General features: G+C 44.3%; 1 protein-coding gene and 1 non-coding gene across 2 annotated transcripts in view; one reads left to right on the plus strand and one right to left on the minus strand.

Moving 5' to 3' along the window:
- The first annotated feature begins 2634 nt into the window (after positions 1-2634).
- Positions 2635-21620, plus strand: part of IGF2BP3 (insulin like growth factor 2 mRNA binding protein 3) — a 147852-nt gene continuing 128866 nt past the window's right edge. The window contains exon 1 of the mRNA XM_059397520.1: positions 2635-2808. Coding sequence (XP_059253503.1) covers positions 2635-2808 — 174 coding nt within the window. The remainder of the gene's footprint in view (positions 2809-21620) is intronic.
- Positions 13794-13900, minus strand: LOC132017024 (U6 spliceosomal RNA). The gene has a single exon (XR_009404110.1). It is a non-coding gene; the product is annotated as a U6 spliceosomal RNA (small nuclear RNA).

Here is a 21620-nt window from a genome sequence, read left to right on the forward strand (position 1 = left end):
TGCGAATATCACCTTGGGGTAACGCAGAACGGTCTTCCTGTTTTAAGAGTCCCAAGTTCTCCAACTAAAATTCTTTAAATAAAAGTACCAGCCTACCCCACTCCTTCTCCTCTGGAAACTACAGGAAGAAATGGTTTCTGTTTAGATACCGACTTTTCCCACTCTGACTTCTCTTCTCCGGCCTCCGAGGTTGCGGACGCCCCCATCCCCACGCCAAATACCTCTGCCTCTACGCTCCCCTCCCCCACCGGTGGCCAAGCCCGCCCCCGGCCTCATTTATCTCCGAGCCTTTTCTGAATCGCTCAACCAATCGCAAACGCGAAGCCGAGAGCCAACGCGAGCGCAGGCGGAGGAGGTGTCGCCCAGACACCCGCCCAGGACGCCGCGGGCTCCCATCCCCCACCGCCCCCGGCTCCGGCCGCCCCACTTCCCCCGTGCCCAGGCCCGTGGAGGGTGCACCGGGTGGGGTGCGTCTGCCCGCCTCTCCCGCTCCCTCCCACCCCACCCGCTCGCTGCGTTTCCGCCCCTGCCAGTTCTGGAAACGTGCTTGCGGCTTTGCCGGGGTTACACTTCAAATGTCATCAAAGCCACAAGGCGGGTTCGAAATTGGGACTCTTTGGTTTTGTTAATTACCTATTTTAAAAAATCGAATATTTGAAACTCCGGTAACTAAAGCTGAGAAATTGCCTAGTTAGCACCTCCACCCATATCTCATTTAAAAAAAAAAAAAAACAACCTCCCTTTTTTCCCTCCCCTCCCCCTCAGGATCCGCCCCGACCAGATAACCCTTTCTAAACTCTGTTGTGACAATCAGGGCCGCCAGCCGCGCTCCCCTCCGCACCCCGGCTGAGGCTCCTTTAGCATTTTTCGCCTTCTGCCTCCTCCCCCTCTCAGGGACCCTCGCTCAGGCTCATTTCCCCTCCCCCTCTTCCTCCTCTCGCTTTTTTTCCCCCGAAACCCACTCTAATTGAGGCGCTGGGATTCCTCACGTGAGACGTTGATTTGTAGTTTGAACACGTGGCTCATTCAAAAAGCCGGACACTCGGAGCGGATTTTTTCCGCCTCCTGCGCCTTCCTCCCTCCACCCCTTCCCCCCTCCCTCCTGCCAGTCACCCTTCTGGGTTTTTTTTATGGGGAGGCGGCGCCTGTCTTCACGTAGTGTGATATTTTCACAGTCCGCTGGCCGATGCCAAAGGGGTTGGGGAGGAAGAGACAAAAAGTAGTTCTTCCCCCCTCCTCCTCCTCTCCTTTTTCTCGCTAATCCCGCCTCCTCCTCAGAGTTAGGAAGACTCGTTGATACGTTTGGGTTGCTGCAAGGCTTTTCTTTTCTTTCTTTCTTTTTTTTAATACCCAGAAAAGGAAAAACAAGAACCTTCGGATTTGATTTTTCGCTCCTCGTTCTTGTCCTTGGTTCTGACTGTGTTTGTGTGTTTTCACGGCGAGAAGACGAGGGGAACAAAACCCGCCGAAGCCCTCCATCACTGTGGGTGGTTTTAATTTTTCGTTTTTCTCCGAATTTTTAAAAAACAACCACTCTTCACAATGAACAAACTGTATATCGGAAACCTAAGCGAGAATGCCGTCCCTACGGACCTGGAAAGTATCTTCAAGGACGCCAAGATCCCAGTGTCGGGACCCTTCCTAGTGAAGACGGGCTACGCGTTCGTGGACTGTCCGGACGAGAGCTGGGCCCTCAAGGCCATCGAGGCGCTTTCAGGTGGGCCCGCCCCAGCCCCGCCGGCGCGCCTGCCCCAGCCCTGCGCCGCCGGCCCGGGCCTGCCGGGGTTGGGGACCCGGAGCCAGGCCCGCGGCTGCCGCCGGGGGCGTCCACGCAGGGCAGGGCCCCAGGCCCGGGGGAGGGCGGCGGGGAGGTGGGGCGAGGCCCGGGCGCCCACACGCGTGAGGTCTGGGGTGCTCTCTTCAGCTTGGGCTCCAACCCGGCCCCCCGCGGCTCCCCTCCTCCCGCCGGAGCTTTGCAGGCGGACGGCGGACGCGCTGTCAGAAAGCCGCCGCGCGGGCTCCGAGGGGAGCGGGGCAGGGGGAGGCGCGACCGCGAGCGCCGGACCTTCCCCGCTCGCCCCGCCCGGGCCGGGCCCAGGCGCGGGCTCCAGTCCCTGGCACGCCGGGCCTTGGGGGCCGAGCGGGTTCTCCCGCTTCTCTCCCCGCCTCCTTTCTCTCTGCACATTATTATTTATAGTGTTGGTTTCTCAGTCTCCCCCGGTTCGCTTTAGACCCCAGGCGTGGGAGAATGCAAAGTGGCCTCGACCCTGCTGCGGAGTGAGGACGCGGGCTGGTTGGTGCCTAGCACCGGCGGCCCGGCGCTTCCTCTGGATCCTGAGGGACGCAGGCCAGTGCGACCCGGGTTCCACGCTCACCGTCCCCGCGTCCTACAAGCCAGGGGGCAGGTGGGCGAGAGCGGCCAGTGGTCGCCGGCAAGGGAGCCCCAGCCGCCGCGCCCGGTCCCCCGTTGCTCTCTTCGTCCTGGCCGTGGCTCCGAGGTTGGCGGGGCAAGCTCGGCGCGGCGGGGAACCGTGAGTGGCGAGGCATGCTCGAGTCCCCCTAACCCCCCGCCCCCCGGCAGCCCGTGTGGCAGGCGTCGCGCACTCCTTCGCGCCTTGTTCGTTCTGTGCTGAGATGCGTCTGGCCGTGCACTCTTGTCTGCGCCAACCCTGCGGCCCTCCAGCCTCTCCACCCTGTTCCTGGAGGGCCTGGGCTAGAAGCCGGGAGAAGGGTTCGGGGTCCCCTCCCGAAAAAAAAGCCAGTGTAGCCCCCTCCCCAGAGTTTGTCTTACGGGAGTGCGGGGGGAAGGTGGGTGGAAGGGCCGCGTCAGTCCTGCGGCTGTCGTAGAGTTGGGTGAACCCTGAGCTGGGCCTGGGGCTAGAATGTTACCCAAGTGGTAGGCCAGCCAATGGACCCTACTCCTCACCCACCTGTAAGCTATACACAGCTCTGAGGGGTCAGCTGCCCTCCCTGCCTGAGACGCGGGCCGGGGGGGGGGGGGGGGGGGGGGCGGGTATCAGGAAATCACTTGGGTCCTTCGGGAAGAGCCGCTACACCCGGCCAACTGTCTTGCACCTCTTGTGTATCTGCAGGTAAAGTGGAACTGCACGGGAAATTAATGGAAGTTGAGCACTCTGTCCCAAAAAGACAAAGGTGAGCTTATTTATCGCATTTTCATTAATTCTGTTCTCCCTTATTGGGAAGAGAGATTTCAACACAGCTGAAAACAACTTCTTTTCCTCTGACGCTTTTTGGATTACTGTATGTTGAACGGCTTGGCTTTTCCGTCGTTTATTCCTTGCATTGAAGTTTATGGCAGGTGTGTGTGCGTGCGCTGGTAGGGAATAAAGGTCTCGTCCGTGGCTCCTGCCACGGGGTTATTGGTATAGAAGCTCTCACACCTATACGTTCTCTAAGTGGCTACAATAGGAAATCAAAGTCTTGAAGAGCAGTTTTGGGAATCTGTAGGAATTAGGAAGTAGTGGGTGACCCTAGCCCACTTCCCACCTGTAAGTTCATGGTAGAGGAAAGCAGCTGCAGACACGCGTGGGTGTGGAGTGTCTTTTCTTCGCTGTCCAGAGTTGGCGGCGATGAGTCTGAGAAGCCTGGGAGGCCGTCTGTATATCTGAGAAGAGGAATTTGCTGATTGGAACACGTGAGTGAACGACTGGGCTTCTCCTGCCCAGAAGTGCCTTTCAGTCACTCCAGAGTTACACAGGTTGCTGCAAACCAGCCTTTGTCTTACATCCCCTTCACGCTTCTCCCCGCGTCGTGGTCCCCCAGCCCCCCATATACTTGCTTACAAATAACCACCAAGATATCGTGAGGACTAAAGACTTGTACTACTTAAGCAAGGGAATTGCACTTTTTGGAGTGCAAGTGTAGTGTGTCACTTTACAGAATGTTTGCAGACTGTTTTAACCGCTGGTGTATTTTGAAGAAATGGCTCCTCTTCTCTTCAAGAGCAGGCCGGATCCCTTCTCTGTAACTAACTGGAGAGGCACGGTTTCCTTACAGTTGGGTTGGGTTTAGTTTGTGCTTTTCTGAGTTGTGCAAGGTGGGGTTAGGGTTTCTGCCTTTCTCTCTCTTATCCCTCCTCCTAACTCGGGCTAAGTAGTAAGCTGAAAGTTAATCTTAAGTAGGGCTGCCTGTGTCTGTATCTGGTTAGGTGTTTGGTGAGTGGTGTGCTAGAGGGCGGGAGAGGTGTGCTGTGCATTTTCCTGGTGCTCTGCAGAGAGGTGGCTACACAAAATGTCATCCTGGGCCTATTTCTATATTGAGCTCTGTTTCAGGTAAAGCGTTTTCACAAACCTTGTTTTTGTGAAGAGAGATGGATTTTTGAGGATTTCTCTTGTTCATGTGCTTAGTTTTTATTAGGATAGTTGAGAAAGGATTTGTGTGATGAGACAGATTTAGTTCTAGTTGGGAATTTTGGTGAGGTCAAGTTATTTCACATAGTAGAAGGGAATTATTTTTTAAGAGCTTTTAAAATAATAGAACATGTCCTAAAAAGTATCTAAACTGGTCTCCATTTAATAGGAAGTGGAAGATTGAGGAAAAAGGCACATCTCCTTAAAAATTTAAAGGCATAGTCTGAGTTGTATATCTAGGGTGGGAAAAATGTAGGTACATTCTGCAAATTCTAATTGGTTTCATGTTTAGCCCCTGTGTCCTAATTTTCTTCAAATGTTGAATAAAAAAGAGGCACATGGTTGCGTCGAAGGACTGGCATTTTAACATTTGAGAGTTTCTTCTAAATTTAAACATTTAATGTCTGGCATTTTTCAAATACAATTTATGGACCTGCATGAAAATGTAGATTGCTTTGCTTTGCTCTCCTGATTTTCTTTTCCAGCCTGGTGTGAATTTCCCTCCACCTGGAGGGAATGAAATTAAAAACATCTGGTAACCTCTTGTTTTACTCTTAATGTCTTTTGCCCAACCTAAAAACATACTTACTTGTTACTTTATAATGAATAGGAGTTTGTTTTAGGAAAGCATATAAGGTACCATGCCACCAGGGGCAGCAAGTATTTATCAATGGGAGTTTTTTTGTTTTAACAATGTAAATTAAAATTTCAGGCTGATTTTGCTTACATTGAAACACTTAGGATTTTAAATGAGATGTTACTAACAAATAGAAATGAGGACATAGGAGACAACTTTCTACTGATAGGGAGAACAAGTAAGTCCTTTTCTAGGATTGAATTGGCAAAAAAGGAAAGTAGAGGTTTCTTTTCCCTGCCCAGGGAAATCTAATTATATTACAACTTTGTTTTAACTGAAACTTGAAACTGGGATGCAGTTCCCTTATCTGGACTGTTGAACTGTGTGAATAGGCTTTGGGAGCGGGCTGAGAAGATCACTTTGGTGAGCCATGCCTAGCTCCTATAGAAAGGTCAAGAAGTGCTATATCGGTGACAGTGAAGCTGAATGCTGTAGACCAGTCTTTGCCAAGTGAGCCTGCTGGACTTCTGGGTGGAGTTCTTTTGTGCTTAACAGTCACTGCATTCCATCCCATCATCATATGGGCATCTGAGACAGTCACACCCACATGTGCAGCAGTGACCTTTATACCTGCTGTGCAAGGCATGTTGGGAGCCTGGTGCTGAAGAATGCTTATGGCAGCACTCTGAGATGGATGAATGGGCTTGCAGCAACTAAATAGGGGAGCAGGCCCACGAGGCGATTTGATGCTTGGTATGCTGGCCCAACTGTGACTGGGAGCTGAGCTGGGCACAGAACCTTTCAGGAAGGGGCACTGTGGAGCTTGGTTCTGACCAAGCTTAGCTCCTGAATACCGAAGTCTCACGGGAATGTGGAAGGAATGTTGCTTTTCTGCATTCAGATACCCCTCAGTTGGGGGAAGATTATAGCATTATTTTACCCAGCTTGAGATCCCCTGTGTCCAGAATGAAGAGAAGATTGAGGTGAATATCTGTGATAGTCTTGCACTCTCTGTTGCTAAGGTAAAGAATACAGCACATGAGTACTTGGCGTCACTCTTTTTTTTTTTTTTTTTTAAGATTTTATTTATTTATTTATTTATTTGACAGAGAGAAATCACAAGCAGGCAGAGAGGCAGGCAGAGAGAGAGAGGGGGGAAGCAGGCTCCCTGCTGAGCAGAGAGCCCGATGCGGGGCTGGATCCCAGGACCCTGGGACCATGACCCGAGCCGAAGGCAGTGGCCCAACCCACTGAGCCACCCAGGCGCCCCTTGGCGTCACTCTGAAGTATAACTTTTTTTTTTTTTTTTGGCCGAAGGCAGACATTTAATGACCGAGCCATCCAGGCACCCCATGAGGTATAATCTTAAATACTCACCCCACTCCCCACCCTGCCTTGGGGGCAAGGGTGACTGTGAAAATTGTGATTTTTGAAGAATACAGCTCAGTTTGGTTGGAAGAGCCACTGGTATCTTGTGGGACTGCATATGTGCCCCTATGCGATTATGTAAATAGCACCGATTTCCTTTTTTGTTATGTTGTGGGCTGTTGGGCATGGGAGAGAGAATGGGAAAGTCGCTGACACTGGGGAACTGACAGGATGGTGGTTTTAGTTTGTTTTCCATTACTTTTTTAAGTTATGAAAAATTTTCACATTTTTTGTTTTTTATGGTTTAAACTTGCTCATGATTTAGCTTTCAGCATTGAGTAAGATTATATGAATCCAAAACATATTTCAATGAAGGATAAACAAAAAGGTAGGATATCGTTGTTAATATTTTTCCAGGAAGGCTCCATTAAAAACAGACTGGTTTCTAAGCTCACATGATTTTGTTTTTTGTTTCCTCAAAAAAGAAAATAAAGCCAACAACTTATTTCAGTATTAGAATAATGTTTTAACAGTTAAATTAGATAGACATAGCATGTATAAAAGTTACTAGGATTTTAAATGTATCTTAATTTAAATGTCTATTTAAAAGTGCTGCCCTTTTTTTTTTTTTTAATTTATTTATTTGACAGAGCGAGAGAGGGAACATAAGCAGGGGGAGTGGGAGAGGGAGAACAGGCTTCCCACGGAGCAGGGAGACGGGATCATGAGCTGAGCAGAGGGCAGATGCCTAACTACCAGGCGCCCTAAAAGTGCTACATTTTAACAGCTGCTGTATATGGAGTAGGAAGATGGTGCCACAACCAGCAATGTGTCCATTAGCCAGGCACATGATCCTGTTGGCTCAGGCCAATAAAAGCTGTTTTTTGTTTTGTTTTGTTTTTTAAGATTTTATTTATTTATTTGACAGAGATCACAAGTAGGCAGAGAGAGAGGAGGAAGCAGGCTCCCTGCTGAGCAGAGAGCCCGATGCTGGACTCCACCCCAGGACCCTGAGATCATGACCCGAGCCAAAGGCAGCGGCTTAACACACTGAGCCTCCCAGTCGCCCATAAAAGCTGTTTTTAATGCTGAACATTTAAACATAGGCACGAATAGCTGTGCTGCTTCTTGCTTATCAGTTTGGGACTGGTGAATCTTGTGAATTAGAGCAGTTTCTCACACATACAGAGACTTGAGGTTCTGACTGTTAGGATTCTTTACCAGCCATGAAAGTTTCCTAAGCAGTGTCGTTGGAACGCTCAGTTTAAGGTCAGTAATGCATGACTGCTTAAGTAATTATAGCCAACAAGATTTTTCTTGATTTCATGTTTTTCTTTTAGTACAGCTTGAGAGAGAGTAGATTTCTTAACTTTGGCATTATTTGAATTAAGAAAATATATATGTATAAATGAATGTTGATAAGTCGCTTCTGTGGGACTGTCCACAGTAACAAGGAAGACATTATGGAAACATGACATGTGCCTGGAGCCAGTGGGAATTGAGAATCTTGGCTTCTGTTTCTGGCTTCTCTTGATTTGTGTGATCACTTGCATTCTCTGTTCATGCCAAATGCCACTATAATAAACTAACAGGGGGCATATTTTGTTCTGAGTTTTGCCATTCTGCTTGAAATGAGTTACCAGCTGGGGCTTAAAAATACCTTTTGGAATTAGAGAGATGTGGGGACTTCCCTGTATGGAACTTGTATTTTCTGTAGCATGGCAGTTCAGTTGCTTGTGCACATGTACTTCTTTCTGGCAGTCAGCAAGAGCGAAATGATCTTTGTCATACTTTGAAATCCTTTAATGAGCCATACCATTGCAGTTAATGTGTTGTTATATAGGTCTTGGATTTTCTATTAAAGTGAAGCTGTTGAGCTTCCTGGATATTTATTTAAATAAACAGTTCTATTGTAATTGTCTTTAGCAGTCACTTTCCCTAGAAATAACTAATTTTTGAATTGTATGATTTATCCATTTATTATGGTATGATTTATTTATCCACCAGCTTTGGTGGTGGGTTTGTTCTGGGAGGATGGAGAATGGCTGTGCTATTCTTAGCCAAGTTTCCTTTATTGACTCTTGCCTCTGATTCAAGCTTCTAGAGTCACAAGACAGGAGGTGGCAGTGTGGTAGCGGTGACCAAGGGATGGGATTGGCGTTTTTAGTTAGGAACTCTGCCCCATAAATCTGATGTTTTAAAAACTGGCTTGGTCTTGCAGGGTTTTGCTTGAAAGCTGGTGGCAAATATAGTTTCCAGTGCTCCATTAAAACTGAGGGTGTAATTTATCATGGTCTGAAAGTGCTGTTTGGCAAGTATTGGTAAATAAACAGTTATAAATATTAATATAGTATGTGGACTTTGTTGCCCTGAAAGGGAATACATAGTACATAAATTATGCATTTTAGAGAATTATCATGAGACCATTTAACTTGACTAGGAAGTAGTTTGATATTATTATAGATGTATTCTTTGAGGAATCTAATGAAACAATGTTTTGTTTTGTGTTGTTTTTATTTTTAAGTGACCTCAGGGCAGGGCTCAAACTCACAACCTTGAGATCGGTAGTTTCATGCTCCACTAGCTGAGCTTACCAGGCACTCCAAGTGGAGCTATAAATTGAGAGTGGTCTTAAGTCTTTAGCTGGCATTATCAGTTAGTTGTTTAGAAGTTGAGTCCATTGCTATCATGGTGTTTCAGTAATTTCTTGCTTCATAGTAAACTACCCCAAAACCTAGTGACTCAAAACAACTTATTCTTCCTCATGATTCTGTGGGTCTGCTTGGTGGTTCTGTTCTACATGGTGTCATGTTCGGTCCTTGGCAGAGCTGGTCTAAAAGGTCCAAGAAGGCTTCATTCACATGGCTGGCCTCTTCGTGCTGATGCACATGACTTCTCCCCACATGGTATCTCAGTGCTCTGTAGTAGCCCTTGGCTACCAAGTGAGAGTAGGTAGAAGCTGTTAGACTTCTTAAAGGCTAGGCCCAGAATTGGCACATTATCCTATCCATTTTGTCAATCAGGGCAAGTCACAAGGCCAGCATGGATTCAAGGAAGTATGGAGATAGTCTCCATCTCTTGATGGTAAAGTGGCATGAATGTATAGAGAGGAAGGAATTGATGGTGACCATCTTTGTAAATTCTCTTACATAAATGGAAGGAGAGCAGGACTAGTTTCCTCAAAGTGATTGGAACCTAAAATATCTGCAAAATACATTTAGCACTAGAAATGGGGAGGCAGTTCTCATTGTAATATCCTGGCAGGAGATCATATTAATTAGCTTTGGATGTGATGAATAGTGGTCAGTGTCTGTATATTTCTAAGAAAGAACTAAGAGGATTTGCTGATGGATTAGATGAGAATTAGGAGAAGAGTAAAGCAGGACAAGAAGATTTTTTTTGGTGAGAAAAACTAGATGGAATGGAAGGTAGTGCCATTTACCAGAATGGAGAGTATTGGGGAAGAAACAAATTCTTGGGTAGAAATCAGGAGCTTCACTTTTGGCATATTATGTCTCTAATTCTTGTTGGGTTTTTTTCTTTTTGTTTTTCCGTTTAAGATTTTACTTATTTTACAGAGAGAGAGAGAGGGAACACAAGCAGGGGGAGTGGGAAAGGGAGAAGCACGCTTTCCACTGAGCAGATAGCCTGATGTGGGGCTCGATCCCAGAACCCTGGGATCATGACCTGAGCCAAAGGCAGATGCTTAACCGACTGAGCCACCTAGGCACCCCCACTTGTTAGAAAGTTGAGTGAAGAAATCAATAGGTAGTTGGAAATACCAATTTGGAGGGTAGGAATTGGAGGTGAAAATTGGAGATGTCACTAGTTTGTGATGTTTAAAATCATGGGATCAGACAAGATTACAAAGGGACTGAGTATGGGGCTTTAGGAGGAAGGAAAGGCCAGCAAAAGAGAGTGAGAGAGGCCATTAAGGTAAAGGAAAGCAAGCAGAGTGAACGGTTTCTGGGAGATTCGTGGGAAAAAAAAAAAAAAAAAAGAAAAAGCCTGTGGATAAGGAAGGTGTCATCAGCTATATAGAATACCACTGAAAGTGTGTGATTTAGATGGGTTCATGTGAATGGGGTTGGTAAGTTGCAGCCTTTGGGTTTGGCATTAGATAGATGGAGAGTGATTTATGAATTTTGGAGCAACCTGGAATATAGCCTTTCTTTCAGGATTCATTTATTAGTATCTCATTTTTTTTTTTAACTTTCTAGAAATATCTGTGAGCATGTTCTATTTATAACCTGCTAGAGATGGAAGAGTCCTAAGTTTAGTAGATCCTCTTGCCAGTGGACAAGACTTGTTTCAGTTGACCTGCTTTCTGGCATCTGTTTCAACATTTCTGGTGACTGAGCTTACTTTCTAGGTTACCTATTCTACTTTTTATTAAATATACATTTGGAAACTCCTTTGAGGCTGTCTTAGGTTTCAAGGCAGTGTAGATCAGGTGCAGTGCTTTTCTGTGGTTATCTAAAGACTTGTTTTTAGGGGTGCCTGGTTGGCTCAGTTGGTTAAACGTCTGCCTTTGGCTCTGGTCATGATCCAGGGTCCTGGGATCCAGTCCTGAGTCAGGCTCTCTGCTCAGTGGAGAACATGCTTCTCCCTCTTTCTCTGCTGCTTCCTCTACTTGAGCACACACACTCTCTCTGTCAGAAAAAAAAGGGGGGGGGGGTGCCTGGGTGGCTCAGTGGGTTGAGTCTCTGCCTTTGGCTCTGGTCATGATGCCAGGGTCCTGGGATTGAGCCCCATTGGGCTCTCTGCTCAGTGGGGAACCTGCTTCCCCCTCTCTGCCTGTCTCTCTGCCTACTTGTGATCGCTCTCTCTGTCAGATAAATAAATAAAATCTTAAAAAAAAAAAAAGGACCTGATTTGAGTATTTTAACTAACTGAAATTAAAAAGTTAAAGACTTGATTTGACAAACAAGGTTGAATCTATTGGCCAGTACATTTATGGATATCCTGGGCTAAGTTTAAAATACTTCAATCACTTTGTTATTTTAGGATGCTGGAATAAGTAAAGCATTCCTTCCATTTTATTCATAAAAATTTAGCTATAAGAAATGCAAGAAACCTTTTGTAAGTACCCTAAATTCCCTCATTTTTGCATATTGAAAAACCTGGTCTTTGGTAAAGCAGCTTTCTCCTCAAATTATGAATCCTGGTTTTGGCCTCAGTGGTCACCAAAACTAGGTGATCTGTTATAATCAGTTGATTTGAAACCAGTGACTGGATCTCAGTAACTCTTTTTAGGATTTGGTTTATGCAAGTCCTTTGATTAATCAAATACTACTTTCAAAATGTGTTAAATATTTGCTATTTTAAGAAAGGAATACCAATAAAAATGAGACACTGTAACATTTTTTTAGTGCTGTTAGTTCTACCAAAGGATTCTCCATAAAGGCCTGAGAGAAGTGACTTGCCCAGGGCACTGCAGGTAATTAGTGGAACCCATTTTCCCCTTCCTTTGACTCTGCCCTGCCTTCATTCCTCTCATTTAAGTTGTCAAATCCTGAAAGTAGCTTACACAGCAGCCTGATCATGTTTGCAGCGTGGCAAGTTGGAGCAGAGATGTCCTGTTTCTTGCTTTCTCTGAAGAAAAAAAGAAGTCTTGTTTGGCTTCTTTGAAGGTTGATTTATTGTCTTCCTGTAGGAAAGAGACAAGTTCAGGTAGTCTGGAATCTGGGGCTTACTATAGAACAAAAAAAAAAGTATCTGGACATCCTATCGTAAGATGGAAAGGCAAACCACTTCTTCCTTGAAGGTATATATATTTTTAGCAGCATAATCTTAATACAAATGAATTGCAGAGAAGCTGGAGGGGGCCCTAAGGAGGTATGAGAGTAGAACAGAGGGCACGAGGAAGTAGATGCCAGGGCTTTATCTCAGGCATGTGATTGTGACTCACGGGGTATGTTTAAGATTGCAAAAGAGGTAGAAGTGTCTGGAGTGGAGTCCACCGTGCCTGGTTGTCCCCACCTCCTTAACAATTTTAGTAAGATCCTGGCTTGCAGAAGTCTTTTAAATTTGGAATATTGTTAAGGATTGAGAGAGAAGAAGAGGGAGAAATTGTGCTGGAACTTTTTGATGAGGAGCTCTGGTGCTTGTGCCATGGGCCTTTGTTGAACTGAAAGGTATTGCCAGAGAATGTGGGATGTGAGGTCTGAGATCTGGGTTGAATCCCAACTCCATTTTCTAAATACATGATGTTGATTAATGCTGAGGAAATTGAGGTCTGGGGAGGTTTGAATGGTGAATACTGCCTGATAGCATCCTGGGGACAACGTGTATAAAGCATCAATGCGGTATTATTCCATAGTAACTTCAGTGACAGCTGTTGTATTTTTGCCCTTGGGATTTAAGTATGAAGGCTGGATGTAGATGATATTTGGTGATAACAGAAATACAGAAAACTTTTGTTCTGGTTTTGGTTATGGACTCATGTAAGTAGAAATCTGTGGTGGTGTGTTTGTTTTTATTTCACTGGGTGTGTAATACCTTTTTTTTTTTTTAATTTATTTGACAGAGATCACAAGTAGGCAGAGAGAGAGAGGAGGATCAGGCTCCCTGCTGAGGAGAGATCCCTATGTGGGGCTCGATCCTGGAAGCCTGGGATCGTGACCTGAGCTGAAGGCAGAGGCTTTAACCCACTGAGCCACCCAGGTGCCCCTGTAATACCTTTTTTGAAATTACTGTATAACCTAGCTACAGTAGTGTATATCTTAAGTAAACTTGAATTTTTATATATATATTCCATTCAAATGAATTCAAAACACAAGAAAATCATCTCCATGTATTTCCTTGGTCTTAGAGCTGGTAGTTTCATATATTCCAGAAATTCTTTTATGCATGTATCAACAAACTTTTTTTTTTTTTTTAAGATTTTATTCATTTGACAGCACAGGCAGGGGGAGCGGCAGACAGAGGTGAGGGAGAAGCAGGCTCTGTACTGAGCAGGGAGCCCGATGTGGGGCCTGTATCCCAGGACCCTGAGATTGTGACCTGAGCTGAAGGCAGAGGCTTTAACCCACTGAGCCACCCAGGCGCCCCGGTATGCAACAGTTTAACTGTTCTTTTCATAGTAGTCTCAGTTGAGTGTTTTTATGTCATAGAACTCTTGGTTAGATATATATTTTTTTAATTTTTTAAAAATTTGACAGACAGAGATCACAAGTAGGCAGAGAGGCAGGCAGAGAGAGAGGAGGAAGCAGGCTCCCCGCTGAACAGAGAGCCCGATGCGGGGTTACATCCCAGGACTCTGGGATCATGACCCAAGCCGAAAGCAGAGGCTTTAACCCACTGAGCCACCCCGGCGCCCCTTGGTTAGATATTTTTATAAGGTAAATTCTTAGATTGGGAATTGCTATGTCAGGAGACCCGCACATTTAAATTTGTAAGTGCTCTGCCAAAAACACTTAACTTATATTGACATGGTTAGTCATAAGACACCAAGAGAGCAGTTTTCTTTTTCTTTTTTTGTTATGAAACTCTTTACAAATTTGTGGGTCATCCTTGCACACGGGCCATGCTAATCTTCCCTGTATTGTTCCAGTTTTAGTATACATGCTGCCAAAGTGAGCTCAAGAGAGCAGTTTTCAATGAAGTATGCAATAAGACAGTTTGGTTAAAAATTGTCTTTTCAAGCATGGATGACTGTATGAATCTAGGTACATCATATTTATATCATGGGTATTGTGCTAATAACTCTGACAAGTCTAGGTCCTTATTCATTTGTGCCCTTTGTATGTGAAAATTAATCTAAAAACTGTAACAATTAAGTTCTGATAACTTCTAGCTCGAATACATAGGGTTTGTATTCTCCCATTCTTAGCACCTTGAATTTTAGATTGTACCTCAGGGACTAGTAATATTTTATTGCAGTGAGAACTCAGTATACTAAGTCATATTTTGAGGAAAAATTTGATTAAAAACTAGTTTCCAAAGCAGAGTGCTACTCAGCTTTCTTAGGTGGGCAGATGATAATTGGGGAGCTTAATTAAAAGAACCTGTGTGTTGGGGTGCCTGGGTGGCTTAGTGGGTTAAAGCCTCTGCTTTTGGCTCAGGTCATGATCCCAGGGTCCTGGGATCGAGACCCGCATCGGGCTCTCTGCTCGGCAGGGAGCCTGCTTCCTCCTCTCTCTCTGCCTGTCTCTCTGCCTACTTGTGATTTCTGTCTGTCAAATAAATGAATAAAATCTTAAAAAAAAAAAAAAAAGAACCTGTGTGGCGTCCAGTTAGGGAATAAGTCATGGGGATGCAAGGAGGCCATAGGGAATGTAGTCCATGGTACTATAGTAGCCTTGTGTGCTGGGAGATGATGGCTACACTTGTGGTGAGCAGAGCACAGCCTACAGACTAGTTGAATTACCGGAAGCTAATGTAACATTGCACATCAACGTTTAAAACATCGTTTAAAACAAAAGGAATCTATGATGGTAAAGCTGTTTGAAAAGTGATTGTGTTCTCCCCCGTGACTCCCAAATGTCTGTTTTAAGGGCACCTGGATGGCTCAGTCAGTTAAACATCGGGCTCTTCATTTCAGCTCCAGTCTGGATCTCAGGGTGGAGAGTTCAAGCGCAGCATTGGGTTCCATGCTGGATGTGGAGCCTACTTTAAAAAAAAAAAAGTGATTACCAAATGTTTTTTTTTTTTTAAAGATTTTATTTATTTATTTGACAGAGAGAGATCATAAGTAGGCAGAGAAGCAGGCAGAGAGAGAGAGAGAGAGATGAGGAAGCAGGCTCCCTGCTGAGCAGAGAGCCCGATGCGGGACTCGATCCCAGGACCCTGAGATCATGACCTGAGCTGAAGGCAGTGGCTTAACCCACTGAGCCACCCAGGCGCCCACCAAATGTTTGTTTTAAAAGTTAGCTGCTCTTGGAAAAATGTTGAAGCTCTTGTATTTTGTTTTTTGAGAGAGAAAAGTGTGGTTGAAATTTTTAATTTAATTTTTTATAGATTTTATTTATTTATTTGGCAGAGAGAGGTCACAAGTTGGCAGAGAGGCAGGCAGAGAGAGGGGGAAGCAGGCTCCGCCCTGAGCAGAGAGCAGATATGGGGCTTGATCCCAGGACCCCGAGATCATGACCTGAGCTGAAGGCAGAGGGTAACACACTGAGCCACCCAGGTGCCCTGAAAATTTTAATTTTAAAATAATCTTAGAATTTTTGGGGTGCTAATTTACCAACTTCTGCATTTTTGGGTTTCAGAAATGAATTTATTTCCCATGGCAGATGTAAATTTTTAGTTTAACAAGCACAATTTGAGCACTTATACTCTAGGTCAGTTGAATGCTAGATTTCAGAAGCTAGAAAGAAGAATAAGATACTTGTTCTGAAAAAAAGTACATGGAGTATAGTGGCTCTCACTTTGTTCTCCTTCAATGCCTGGGTGATATTTTTATCTTGAACACCAGCAGTGGCTCACTGTGGCATTGATCCAGAGGGTGGATGAATATCTCTGCAGGGAAAGAGAAGGTGTAAATATGTTATGAGTATGTATGGTATGCCCCAGAAACACAGGTTGGGGGGCACTAGGCTTAGGTGAGTATTGGTACAGTCAGCCATGCATAGGTTCAGAAGAGGGATATGAAGGTAGATGGAGGCTCTGTGCAGTGGGAATGGAAAAGGCAGGAGGGACAGCAGGAGCCAAGGCTTATGAGTGTGAAATATCCTGGTGTGTGCGGGGGAACTACAAGCTGTTTGGGATTAGAGACACTCAATGGTGAGGCTAGATAGTGGTTGAGGCTGAGCCTAGAAGCGGGGTGAGAACAGCCTGGGTGCTTGAGGAGTGACTATTACTTTAATTCTTGATGTGTTTAACTTTTAGAGGTCAGTTTAGTTACTGCCATTTAGTAGATGGTTACTTGGGATCATCATTCAAGACTTGATACCTACATTACTTCGGGGTTCTGCTCCCCAGAGATCATCTTGAAATGTTTTTACCTTTGAAGTACTCCATGAGAATTACTGTGCCCCAATAAACTGTGGGATTTAAGGCTGTTCTTAGGACACCCTCTGACAGGGTAATTAACGGTAAATCGTGATATAAGGAACCCTGTAGTAAGACTGACTGAGCCTTTGTTATATTACCTTTTTTAGGTTGTGTATGACAAGACAGTCATCAGTAGTGATGATTAAAACACCTGGCATTCTGATATTTATTTGTTAAGGCATTTCAAATGATAGAATGAACCGTTGGAGAAAAATGAGACACTTCTGTGTGCACACACGATTAACTGAGCAAAATTAGGGGCCGCAGGAAAGCACAGCAGGAGGGAGGGCCAGTGACATTTTGCTTCGAATTACCTAGACCTCAGTTAGAATCCTTGTTCAGCTCTGTGATCCTGGGCACACGGATTAAACTTGCCACACCTCTCAGTTTATCTAGAAATGGGGGCAATAAAACTTAATACACAAGGTTGCCAGGAATTAAATTATGTTTGTAAAGGATTCCTTGGAGTATCTGACACCTAGGTGGTATTGTCTCCTATTAATAAGCTTGTGTATTTACATGTGGCAATTGAAAATAAAATATAATTATACCGGCATTGCTGGGTGGCTCAGTTAGTTAAGCGGCTGCCTTTGGCTCAGGTCATGATCTGGTCCGGGGATTGAGCTCTGCATCGGGCTCCTTGCTCAGCTGGGAGCCTACTTCTCCCTCTGCTGCTCCCCCTGCTTGTGCATGTTCTCTCTCTCTCTCTCTCTCTCTGTCAAATAAATAAATCTTTTTAAAAAAGGTAATTATTCCTGCATAAACCCGTGGTTTGTGTCTCATATGCACATAAAAAGTTTCACATTTCTTCTTAGAATATGAGTGTGTTGTGAATACTTTGTATTTTGGGTCTAGATTGGTAGCTTTTAGGATCCCTAAAATCTATCTAGTTGTGAAATTGACTTGGGATTCTGTTTTTAAAAAAATAGATTAGGGAGGGCCACCTGGGTCAGTCAGTTAAGCATCTGCCTTCAGCTCAGGTCATGATCCCAGGGTCCTGGGATCAAGCTCTGCATCACATGGTGCTCCCTACTGTGGGGAGCCTGCTTCTCCCTCTGACCGCCCCTCCCACCTCATGTGCGTATGCGCTCCCACTCACAAAAATAAGTAAAATCTTAAGAAAAATAGGAGATAAATAACTATTAATTTCAAAGAGGGAGAAAACACAATACAAAAAGGTACAGAAAATAAATGTAAAATATTCAAAAAAAGTGGGAGTTCAGAAGGAAATATCTGAAAGGCCAATGTACTTAGGAAAAGATGCTTAGTTTTACTAGTTAATAGATAAATGACAATTGTAATGGCAATTTTTTGCCAATTATGTTGGGAAAAATGAGTAAGATTGATAATATCTGGCGTTGGCAAGAGTGTGAAGGAATGGGCACTCATAAGCTAGAGAGTAACTTGGCAGACTTCTGACCTTGGTAGGTCAGTATCTGGTAGAACTTAACATGTAACTGACTACCACTCAAACAAGTGTATGAAGTGTATGAAGAAAATCCAGCCTCCCACAGATGTATAGATGGAAAAGGAAAGGGATATTTTAAACATCTTTTTAGATAATTGTGGGTATTCTTTGCTCCCACATCAAAACTCAACAAGTGGTAGTTCTTTAAAGGCTAGTTGAAATGTGGGATATGGTATCAGTGTGAAATCCTATCAGTGAATTCTATACTAATAGGTTAGAGTCCACTCTACTCTCTTGCACTCTGTATGGCTCCTTTATCCTTAAATATTGGGAAACTGTCAAAGCTTACAGTTGGCCAAAATTTTGATTTTTTTACTTAAAATCCCCATCTTAGTCACTGGCAACAAATACTGTCAGTTTTTCTTGAAGTGACTGCTTGACCTTACTCTCTTTTGAGAAAAGGTCCGCCGGATATGCAAGCTTAAATAAACATAATTTGTCTGTAGCTCTTTCAAGCAAAAATGGTGCTCCATGAAGAAAAGAGGCCAATTCAGTCTTGCATCTCAAACCACACTGCAAGGTGCTTTTTCTCCAGGAAACGCTGTGAGAGATAGCAGGAGCACTTTATGCATACTGTCCTTTTCTTCACATAGTTGTTGACAAGATGTGTACCTAAGGGTTACTGAAGAAAATCAATAGTTTTTACTGCTTCATCAAGGACATTTAAAAATGAAACTTGGATGGTATTTTACTGTGAATGCTTGTGAAGAATGTAATGATGACTACAGCTGAGTGCCGCTGCCTTGATTCTTGCCAAGCCGCCAGCAGTTTACCAACCGTTGTTTTTGCCCCGTTTGCTTCAGTGCAAATGTCAACAGTGAAAAGGGCAAATAACATCTTAGTGTTATAAAAATAGTTTTGACGGGATGCCTGGGTGGCTCAGTCAGTTAAGCATCTGCCTTCAGCTCAGGTCATGGTCCCAGGGTCCTGGGATGGAGCCCTGCATCTGGCTTCTTGCTCAGAGGGGCGTCTACTTCTTCCTCTGCCTGCTGCCCCCATGCTTGTGCTCTCTCTCTGACAAATAAAATCTTGGAAAAAAAAAATGCTTTTGATTCCTTCCCTCTTGACAGTCTCAGGGGCCCCCAGGAGTCCACATAATATATAATGAGAATTGCTGCTCTACACTAATGTGATATTTGAAATTATTTGGATTAGGTTCTCCTGTGGATATGTATTTACATCATCACACAACAGATGGCAAGAACAAGTGAGGATTTTCTGCAATTCCATGGCATGTTAGTCTCCATAGGGAGTTTTATACAAGTCGGTTTGTGAAAAACAGGTGGGGGGAGAGAAAACAAAACAAAAAAAAGAAAATAAGCACAAAGGAAAAATCTAGGTGTTTGTAGGATAAAATAATTAGAATAAATAGTTGAGGAGTACTTAAAACAAATGCACATGAGTGAAATGAAATGAGTTTGGAGATTTAGGGACCCACAGTCATGCTTGAAGTTGCTTAAACCAAAGCGAACCTCACATGCTGTTGGCTACATGTCTTGCCTCAGGAAATGAAAAGTCTTCAGTACCTTTGTTATTCATAGGACTTTGAAATCTAATCAGAATCCCCATGCATCATCAGTTTCTTTTGACAGTTGAGGTGTTTTGAGGCTGGTAGTTGGGGACTCACTGTGTTTATAATGATGACCAAGTGAAGAGTCCTACCTTTGACTTATGTCAGCCAGCCTTCCTTGCCCTAAGTAACTGTTGGTTAAATATAGAAAATAACTGGGGCTCCTGGGTGGTTCAGTGGGTTAAGCCTCTGCCTTCGGCTCAGGTCATGATCCCGGGGTCCTGAGATTGAGTCCCGCATCGGGCTCTCTGCTCAGCAGGGAGCCTGCTCCCTCGCCCCCCAGCCTCTGCCTGTCTCTCTGCCTGCTTGTGATCTCTCTGTCAAATAAATAAATAAAATCTTAAAAAAAGAAAAAAGAAAAGAACTACCTTTGTTCGTATCACAGGAGGGATACTTTTCTTGTCTTAGATAATTTTTTTTCTTTAAGGATTATAATACAACGAATGACCTTTCATGTTATTTCACCAAGTCTTTTCCGTTCTGTATATTTTTCTGGTTTGAGAAAGCTTGGTAACTTGCCATTATGTTCTGTTTTTTGCAAATGGTTCTGTTTTGCTGATCTTAGATCTTAGCAGTTTTTATTTTTTATTTTTTTAAGATTTATTTTGAGAGAGAGCCTAGCCTGTGTGTGTGTGTTTGAGTGTGCCTGACTTAGGGGAAGGGCAGAAGGAGAGATTCTCAAGCAGACTCCCTGCTGAGTGTGGGCCTGTGGTGAGCCTCCATCTTACAACTAGATCATGACTTGAACCAAAAATCAGGAGCTGAACACTTAATCAAATGGGCCACCAGCTACCCCTGATCTTGGCAGTTTTTAAATGACTGATTTAACAGATTTTTAAATGTTTATTACTAAGGAGTGCTTTAGGTTCTTGGAGAGAGAATTAAATGGAAGGTAGGAACTTAGTCCTGAAGCATAGGCTGTAGAGTGACACTGCCCATTAGAGCAGCCACTGTCCACAAAGTGCCTCTCTGAGCAATTGAAATGTGGCTAGTCCAAGGTCAGTTGTTGGGTATGTATAAAATATACACTGGATCTTGAAGACTCTTGAAAAAGAATATAAAATACCTCATGGATAATTTTTATGTTGATTTCACCTATTTCTTTTTACTTTAAGTTGCTACAGGAAAATATTATATATGTAGCTTGTATTTGTATCTTGTGTTATTTCTGTTGGACAACACAGATACAGAGAGGAGATATGGACAAAATAAATAAGTAATTGAGGCATATTGAAGACCACGGAGAAAGATAGGGTGAGGAAGAATGAGACAACTGGCAGAGGGTTGGTTTTGATTTTTTTCACATTGGATGATTGGGAAAGTCCTCACTTATATGGTGCTGCATGAGCAGAGGCTTACAGGAGGTAAGGGAATGAGATGACCAGGCAAGTAGGTGCCAAGTGGGGATGAGTGACCCAAGCAGAGGGGGACAGCCAAAGTCCATGCATGCTCACTGCCTTTCTAGTCAATAGGGAGGCCATCATGGCTGGAATAGAGCAGGAGGAGAGCCACAAAAGTTGTAGGTTGGAACAGAATGAGAGAAAGCCATGGATAGTTTTGTTTTTTTTTTTTTTTAAGATTTTATTTTATTTATTTGACAGATCACAAGCAGGCAGAGAGAGAGGGGGGACCCAGGCTCCCCGCTGAGCAGATCGGGACCTGAGCCAAGGCAGAGGCTTTAAATCACTGAGCCACCCAGGCACCCCCATGGATAGGCTTTTCTTTCTTTCTTCGTTCCTTAAAGATTTTACTTACTTATTTGGGAGCGAGCACGTACACACGCAGTAGCCAGGGAGGAGCAGAAGGAGAGGGACAACCAGACTCTGCTTAGAGCAGAGAACCATGCAGAGCTCATACTCATGACCCTGAGATCATGACCTGAGCTGTAATCAAGAGTTGGACCCTCAACCAACTGATCCACCCAGGTCTCCTGGAAGGGTTTTTAGAAGGGACAGTTGTGATGAGATTTATCTTTGAAAGGGAAATCTCTCAGATTAGACCATGGTCAGCTGGTGAGATGGGATCAGGGAGACTAGTTAGGAGAAGATTATAACTGTAGGTAGAGATGGCAATAGGGGACCAGAGCTATTGTGGTGTTTGTGGTAGTGGTGATGAATGGTTAGAATCTATTTTTCTTTCTTTTCTTTCTTTTTTTTTTTTTTAAAGATTTACTTATTTATTAATCTGAGAGAGGGGCAGCGATAGCGTGAGTGGGGAGGAGCAGAGGGAGAGAATCTTTCAAGCAGACTTCACGTTGAATGTGGAGCCCAG

This window comes from Mustela nigripes, chromosome 4 (genome assembly GCF_022355385.1).
Source record: "Mustela nigripes isolate SB6536 chromosome 4, MUSNIG.SB6536, whole genome shotgun sequence".
NCBI lineage: Eukaryota > Metazoa > Chordata > Mammalia > Carnivora > Mustelidae > Mustela > Mustela nigripes.